The 9,107-nt window shown below is 30.1% G+C and overlaps 1 protein-coding gene and 1 long non-coding RNA gene across 2 annotated transcripts; one reads left to right on the top strand and one right to left on the bottom strand.

Annotated features, from left to right (window-relative positions):
* The first annotated feature begins 1,145 nt into the window (after positions 1-1,145).
* LOC123924123 lies at positions 1,146-2,859 on the top strand. The gene is made up of 2 exons (XR_006814623.1): positions 1,146-2,485; positions 2,602-2,859. It is a non-coding gene; the product is annotated as an uncharacterized LOC123924123 (long non-coding RNA).
* Positions 2,860-5,857: 2,998 nt separating this feature from the next.
* Positions 5,858-7,232, bottom strand: LOC123924124 (transcription factor MYB77-like). The gene is made up of 2 exons (XM_045976898.1): positions 7,005-7,232; positions 5,858-6,829 (listed from the first exon to the last, which is right to left on the bottom strand). The coding sequence occupies exon 2, from the start codon at positions 6,815-6,817 to the stop codon at positions 5,978-5,980; it is 840 nt and encodes a 279-aa protein (XP_045832854.1). The 5' UTR covers positions 6,818-6,829; positions 7,005-7,232; the 3' UTR covers positions 5,858-5,977.
* Positions 7,233-9,107: the final 1,875 nt, after the last annotated feature.

Below are 9,107 nucleotides of genomic sequence, written 5' to 3' on the forward strand. Positions count from 1 at the left end.
GTTAAATTTCTCTTTTTGATTGAATGGGAAAAATATGTTTGTATCCTAAAAAAAAATCATTTACTCATTACATACTTTTTTTTTTCTTCAACCAAATTAATATTTACTCATTTGTTAAATAAATACATTTACTTACTTTTTTTTTACTATAATACATTTTGTTTCTATCTTCAACGAATCAAAAACAAATTTAATATACTTTCTTTTCTATCACCAATTATTCTTTTTTTTTCTCAATTTTTTTCCTATCAAACAATACATTATTCTACACACCCCACACAATTTGACACTTGTGTCCATAAAAAAATTAAAGCGTTAAATATGTATTTGATTCATCTAAATATGTTAACTTTTATCATTAGTCCATCTAAAATTATTCTTCGAACTTTGGTCCTTTTAAATTTGTTGTTTTTAATTTTAATCCCTACTTTTTTTTTATAAAAGTTCACGTATCATATTTCAAATGACTTTTTTAAAAAAATATATCTTTCTTAAAATCTTAAAATACTATTAGTTTAATAAGTTAACTATTTAATCACTAATTCTTGTTAATTTATCTATAATTTCAAATTAAAGATTAAATAGTTGAATAAGTAAATTATTGATTTTTTTTTGGTACAAAAGTAAATTATTGATATTTTAAGGTCTTAATAATAAAAGACATGTCATCAAAATAAATCATTTCCAACAATTGCTACATGGAATTTTGTAAAAAAATGGAAGGACTAAAATTAAAAACAAAATTTAAAGAGACCAAAGTTTGAATGAATTATTTAGAGGGACTAAATATAAATTTTGATATATTTAAAGAGATTAAAAACATATTTAATCCAAAATAAAAATAGGATCCAAAAGTTAGTTTTAAAATAAAGGGTCCAAAACTTCAAATTTTTTAAAATAGGAAGGCCAAATTCCATTTAAGCTATTATTTTAATATAAATTAATATAAAAATATGATATACATTGAATTTTATCTTGAAATTATATCTAATTAACCAATTAAACTTCGCGATAACTCCACCAAAAAATAATAAAAAACTTACCACACTATTATTATATATGCACAGGGGCAATTGAATGGAGGATAGCCAATGGAATTTGACAGCCAATTGAATGAATTCTTATTTATAGTATTTATTAATACAATAAATAAATAATGTGTTAGCAGTGATCAACTAACTATTAACATCACACAAAGCATTCATCTCTCATCAAGCAAAACAAAAGAGTTCATTCATCGAGTACACTACTAAAGCATAACCCAGCCATAATATATTTACGATTTATGGAAGTGGTAGTTTATCCACGCTTATTTCATTTCAGAGTAGTTTGTTCATAAAGTTTTGATGATACTATAGTTTCCTTTTGAGTTATTAAATTTTATAAGTTTCATATTTGTTCATTTAGATTAAATGAGTAAAAATAGCATTATTTTTTAAGCAAAAATGTATTTTTTTTGTCCATGTAATGTTAGTGAATTTGAGTGTTGGTTGGTTCGTAAACAAAATTCTTTCAATTTGCCTCTGTAATTTTAGATTGCTTTCGTTTTAGTCATCAATGTGACCACGTCACACAAAAATGTAGACATGGGCAGGATATGCTGACTAGACCACTACCACATGTTTAGCAGGCACAACCTCAACAATTAACCATTAATGACTAGCATTCTTGTCACCCCTCTACCCTTCGGTCACAAATGATAGACGACTCTATTGCGGCGAAAGCAACGAAAATATTATGTAAAACATGTGTATAGTATTTGTGTACAAGGGCTTCCATTATATCTCTCACTTGCATGTTAATGGTAACCATGGTTTGTTGTGGGTTATTAAAGCTCCGCCAAAAGCTAAAAAGACTACTTTGGCATATTTGTCGAAAATGTGTTTCGACTCAGGTCCGGTTGCTGGAAAAAGAGCAGGTTATTCGTAAGGTTGTGGTTTGTTTAATGTAGAGGATAATAAACATGTATTTTTCAAGTTCCAAGTAGTCAAAGTATTTGGAATATGTCTTGGGTTTTTTCTAGGCCATTTTGAATATTAGTAAGAAATCTAAATTTTAGCAAGTATTTTGATTTTTAATTTTGGATATCCGAAAACTTAGTTTATATGCTCCATAAATTTATTCAATTCTAGAAAACTTTTTAGCTATCTCAAATATTTTACGGGGATGAAGTGAATAAAAGGTTAAAATGAGGTTTAAGGTTCAATTCCTGGCAAGATAAAAGCTAACATATCAATGTAAATATACTAACAACTAAGTATTAACAATTTGTCATTCAAAAAAATAAAATGTTAAAATGAAAAAAGAAAAAAAAAATTGTAGGGGTGTGAGAAAGTTCACCGAATTTGGGCCTTTTAGATTAAATAAAGCCCATTACGAGCTTAGGGTTTCTTATCTTCGCTATAAATTGCTGCAACCTTGTCTCTCTCATTTTCAGCTGCCATCAACTAGGGTTACGACAGCACCGTTCAAGATGAGAGCCAAGGTGAATTATTCATCCTCTCTACTCGTTTTATACATACATCAATTATAATCACTTACTCTGATTTTATCGTAATTCTATGTTCTAATTTGAGCCTTTATTGTTTTTTGGTTTTTCAGTGGAAGAAGAAGCGTATGAGGAGGTTGAAGAGGAAGCGCCGAAAGATGAGACAGAGATCTAAGTAGACAGTTATTCTCACCGATCGTAGTTTGTTTCTTCGTATGTTTTTGTTGTTAAATGCGATCTTTCGCATAATTGTCTTGAATATTTTCTTAATGTTATGATACATTAATGGTTTTATATCTTAATCGTATTAGTTTGGTTTAAACAATTGCTTAATTTCTGTATGAATTATTAAATTTCGTTATTTCCGTTTATAATTATCTCCTGGAAACTGTAGTGATGTCATTATAGTTTTACATTTCATTCTTTAGTTTCATTTTGAGGCTTTTCAATTATATTTATAGCTGTTCTTTTTAGATAGTAGGATTATATTAGGCTCCGTTTGCCAATGCCAAATTTTTTGCTTGGGGTTTATAGCTTATGAGTTCATTTTAAAAAAGAAAAACAAAATCAGTTTTGTAACCTTTTTCTCATGAAAGTGTAGTTTATTTTTAATCTTATATCTTATTTCAATAAGCGAATTCAATTAGCTCATAGCTTAAAGCCTATTTCTTATTATGTTTTCTACCAATTGTACTCTTGTTATCTTACCTGAAAACAATTCAACATATCTTTTTTCTGTTATTACACATCTATAAGTTAGTTGTTAATTCTGTGAAACATATTCAATCAGCTAGATTATCCTCCATAAGTTATAACTTATAGCCGTAAGCTATTAGCTCATATGAAATAAGCTGGTTTATCATTAGCTATTAGCTCACATTCAAACAGCTAGGTTATCCTCCATAAGTTATAAGTTAACTTATAGCCATAAGCTATTAGCTCATATGCAATAAGCTGGTTTATCATTACCTATTAGCTCATATTCAATCAGCTAGGTTATCCTACACAAGTTATAAGTTAACTTATAGCCATAAGCTATTGGCTCATATGCCATAACCTGGTTTATCATCAGCTATCTGCTAATTTTAGCCAGACAGAACCTAGGCAGTTTTATATATCAATAATCAATGCCAATAAAATTAGAGATTATAGCTTAACAGAATTTGATTCAAATGTCAGGATTTCTCCATTTAGGTCAATTTTTTTGTTAAATAGCGCTTAAATCTGCATCATAGCAAAATTTGAGTGAAAGCAACTGCTTAGTTGGTGTTTTACTGAATGAATCAAATTGTTTTTGTAAACTGCAGTTGTGTGAATACAGGGTGTGTGGTTGATTCATTGTTATTTTCATTATGTTGTGTTTGTACTTTATATTTTCTTCTTCCTCTTAAGATATTTGAGCTGAAATTTCCCTGTGTTTTACTACTACTGGGTTATTTGATGGGAATGAAGCATTACATCCAAACATGTCTATTACCTTGGTAGTGTATGTGTTTGGATTAGCGTTTTCTTGCCCAGACTCATGTTTGAGTGCCTCTGCACCGTGAAAAACTATGTTTATAATGATTGATGATTGATACGAATTTAAAAATGCAAACAATTTAGGTTATAGTTTGGATGTACTGTGTATGAAAATGTCTCTAGTTATGTTTTTATGGGGAAAATGTTTTTAACACGATGGATGAATCGTTGATGTTCTTAATCTCAATAGAATATTCACTTTTGTCGTTGTACATTCACCAATTCTAGATGTTGGTTCTAGATAAAAGGTATTTTTTCTTACACAAAATAAAAGGATAATTTAAATACAATTTTTTGGTCACTTACTTTATTATGTATGCTTCAATATGTTAGTAATTTATTTTCGAAATTAAACAATTATAGCTCAATTTTGTTGATTTGTCATGTTGAGTAACAGACGTACATTTAAATTTGATACGGTTAGTGAATGTTTATGTTTTCAGCAGTCCTTAGAATTAGATGTTATATTCCCAGATGTAACGAGCTAGGAATTTATTAAAAAAGAAGGGATTTTTTTTTACCGATACAAACAAATCTCTTTCAAATTTTGGGTTGATCTTAATTTTATTCTTATAAAATTACTTGGAATGTGAGAATTGTTCTTATAATTATTTTTTTAGTTTTCAATGGAGCTTGGAATTGAACTTAGGATATTTAGCATCATAAAACATTTTATTACTAGACCAAATTTAATGGTTTTGTTCTTGTAAATTTATGTTCTAGCCATTTTATATCCGAGTGAGATTAATAACTAACACCTTTGACTGGTATTTAGAGCCTCTCTCGTTTGAAGCACCTGGAAATGGATTCCCTCCCGTGGCTAAGATTTCACTGGACCTCTTCTGTTACTCGAGAGGATCCAGCCTCGAAGCACCTGCAAAGCTGCCTTATGAAAATTTTATATTTTTAAAAGTTTATGGTACTGCAAGTGATTCAAGTTCCTCCAATTTTATACTTATTTAGGATGCTTATCTTTTTGTTTTATCAATTTTGCCATGTCACATCTATTGAGTAATATTCTTATTTTACTCTGATGTTGCAACCATTCTGAATTATCTTTAATCTCATTTTCACAAAGTTCCAGACATTTAATTTTTTATTTTTTTTACAGTTCCAGACATTTAAACTTAATAACACCAACTTGTTTCTTATTAGTAAGCTAAACGTGCTGGTATAAGCAATAGGAATTATCTATAAACTTAAGCAATCATGATTGTCACGCAGTCATACTCCAATAGGAAATCAAATAAAACCATTGCTCAGGCTTAAAAGCTAATTTGCAGTTGTTCAAAGGCTATATTCTAATTATTATGATGATTATATGATATTAACAAATGCTTAAATATAATGTGGAATGTTAGTATGAGTCACGTCACATTGTGACTTATTCATAGTATATGTTTGAAAACTCGTCCAATTTGCAATTCTTGCACAATGAGGTAATTTTCACCGTGAATAATAAAAGCTGCAAAGTGTAGCTTCTTACCTAATGCACGTATATAACAACTGGGAATAAAAATATAGTTGATAGTGAACCTCCACACACTTTTTTATTCAACGTTTGTTCAATAAGCTACAAAGTGTAGCTTCTTATCTATCGCATGTATGCAACTTTTTATTCAAAGTTTGTTCAATTACTCTTTTATCCACAAATGCAATGAAAGCATTTCGTTCGGCACTAATGGTATCCCCAACATGCCAAATCAATTTTGGAACAAAAATCCAAACATGCCATGAAAAAGAAAGAAACCACATCAAAGGATTGAAACCATGCTTCGTATAATTGAAAACGTCAAACCAAACATATCATTAGATTTCAACGAATCAAAGATGATCATACCAAATAACTATTAACAAGAGATTCTAAATTAGATTAAATAACAAAAGTAACTTCAAAAACATATAAAACTAGAAATTGTCATGATTAAACAAAATTAAAAAAAAAAAAAAAAAAAAAATCAAATTTTTTCACTTTCTTGAATCAGGAGTTCCAAGTTGAAACCCATCAAGGTTATCAACATAATTCCTAACTTCTTCTGCTATCATACGCTGAATAATCGACCTCAAATTATCATTTCCCAGTAACTTCAAATTATCATCAAAATCAAAATCTCGTTCCTTTTCCTTTTTCTCTTTCTCTTCTTTGATCAATTTCTCACCAGGTGGAAACAAACTTAACGACGTCATAACCGTAACACCATTACCCGCATCTTCTTCTTCCGTAACCGTTTCTTCACCGTCACGTGAACCGTTATTATTATTATTATTATTATTATTATTATTCTCAACACATTGCCGTTTATAACCGTAACCGAGATCCAACAAACCATTATTATAACCGTCATACATATTCGACCCACGTTTTCCGATATTCACGGTGGATGAAACCACCGGCATTATCGGAGTCACCGTCGCCGCCTCCGTACGACGACGGCGGAGAGTCGAATTCCAGTGATTTTTAATCGCGTTATCAGTTCTACCTGGTAAAAGACGCGAAATCGTCGCCCATTTGTTTCCATGAACTGCGTGCGCTTGAATTATGATGTTATCTTCCGCCGGAGTAAATGGACGGTGTTGAACGTCGGGACTCAGCTGATTACACCACCGTAGACGGCATGATTTTCCAGAACGGCCAGGGATTCCGTTGCTTATGACAGACCAGTTTCTTGCACCATATTCATTTACCAATTTCACCAATGTTTCATCTTCTTGTGGACTCCATGAACCTTTCACTTTATCGCCGTTTTCATCGACACCACCACCGCCGCCATTGGAATTGGAATTGGAATTTGAGTTTGCGCTAATCATCGCGTCTTGAACCTGTTTGTGAAAATGCCAAAGAGAAAAGAAAGAAAGAAAATGTTGTTATTGTTGTGAAAATGTGTGAATAAAATGATGAGTTAGTTTTTTATTTTATAAAGAAATAAAAAACGAATGAATGAATAAACAGAAAAACTGTAAATGAAAAGTGTGAATTGGAATGAAGTAATGAAACCTTAATTAAGATGAAACTGTTTTTTTTGTGTGTGTAACTACTTCCAACGTGTTTGTTTCTGTTCTTCAACTTCTTCTATTCTTGTTGTAAATCTTGAAACTTTAGTTATTATTATTATTTTCTGTTTTTAATATAATAACTTTGGAGATGAAATGAAAAGATAGAAGTTGGGTGTTTTTTCGTTTGGACTTAGGTAGGTAGAAGTTTATGGGTGGGTTAGTTTTAATTTATATAATATATATATTTTTTTAATTATTTTTGGTTTAGGGTTTTATGAAAAAATGGATTTGGAAGGAGTGGGTGATTAGATTAATCAATAATGGTGTGGAAGTTATAACTTCCACATACATCTTTATCTTAACTGACTCAAATAACGTTTTTTTCCTATAAACTCTAACTAAGATGGATGATCATTTTGACCAAATTGGTTTCTTAATTTTGTAATTAATAATTAATTAATTATAATGATTTTGAAGTTTGTTGGTGGCAGTTAGGAAGGAGTGATCATATTTTCTAGATGGGTATGAAAATAATTTTCGTTTTTTTTTTGGGTCATGTAGTCTGATGGCTAAAATTTCAACTAAAGTGTCGGGTTTGAATCTGATTCGTTGAGTGTCCGGAGTTCAAATTTCTATCAACTGAGCTAAGTTGATAGGACTAAAATGCGATATTTTTATCAGTTGAGTTAAGTTTATGAAAAAATAATTTGATATTTATTAATTAAGGTACCGTTTGGCCTAGTTTTTTTCCCTCTTCTTTTGAGCTTATGCAAACAGCTTATGCAATTTTTACGTATTATTATAAGTTTTTCAAGGTAGTTTATGATAAAATAGCTTATAAAATTACAATTTTTACTAGTGTGAACTTATAAAATAACATAAAACTGAATTTATATTGCATAAGCTATTTGCATAAGCTCAAAAAAGTTAGGCCAAACACACCCTAAATATTTGATTATGATTTATGATGATGATAATCTTGATGTAGCCAGAGAGGCTAACTAACTTATGAGAGGAAGTTGTAACGGACGTCGGTTACTTAATTGTGTGGTGAAATTATAGTTAGAAGGAAATGGATGAGTGAATAAGGAAGGAGCAAAGAAAGGGGTTTCGTAACTGTAAGTTGTTATTGCGGTTAGACATGCATATATACATGCTACTTATTCGATATTATAGGAGTTTTTAAATTTTAAATAACTAGATTTATTCAAACTAGTAACACACCACTATTTATCCTAATTCAAACTAGATTTATTAAAACTTATCATAAATCTTACAGAGTTTTTTTTTTTTGAAGCAAAAATGTTGGTAGGATTGTACCTTAATTTAAACATTTTAATTGATTATAGTTATATTCAAATTAATCGCTATAATCTGTTCTCTACATTGTTTTAGGCAAAAGAAAGATAAGACTGGCCTATAAAAGTATAATAATTTTTTTATGAAAATATAACTGAAAAAAATTGTAATATTAATGTTAACTTTACAAAGGTTTGCTGGGCAAAATGATGGATGATCATTTTGGTTAACCTATAAACCAGCAAGCCTAGCCTAGGCAGTTGTTCGGGTTCTGGCCAAAAAAAAAAAATTGTGTTTAGGGGTTAGTTTAGGACAAAACTAAGATATTAGTAGCTTATGCAAACCTGTGATTTTTAAGGGTTAGTTTACGGTAAAATTGAATTTTTTTGTTAAACTATATATACTATGTCACATGTGAAATTTCGGTGACTCTATAATTTTCTAGCTCCGCCATTGGGTCTGGTCAAATAAAACATCTCAATTGGTCAGTACTTAGTCTAGATTGTTTTGCACAAAAAAAACATTAGACGAGAGTGAATTGTCTCGTTGTCGTTTCAAAAAGGATTTGGATCATCTCTCACAAAACTCCTCTACTACATATAATTGGAAATGATTTAAACCCTAATTTACCCTTCGGGACCATACTTTATTAATTTTTTTTTGTGAAATAGTCTAGTGTCTAAAACTTCGATAAATTAAGTGTCTAGCGTGGGTACTTTATAATTTGTAGCATAGTAATAAGCGGACCTTCTCCATCTAATTTGATTTTGTATTCTGACCTTGTAAAGGGCAAGGGCGCAGTGAC

This window comes from Trifolium pratense, linkage group LG4, assembly GCF_020283565.1.
Source record: "Trifolium pratense cultivar HEN17-A07 linkage group LG4, ARS_RC_1.1, whole genome shotgun sequence".
NCBI classification, from domain to species: domain Eukaryota; kingdom Viridiplantae; phylum Streptophyta; class Magnoliopsida; order Fabales; family Fabaceae; genus Trifolium; species Trifolium pratense.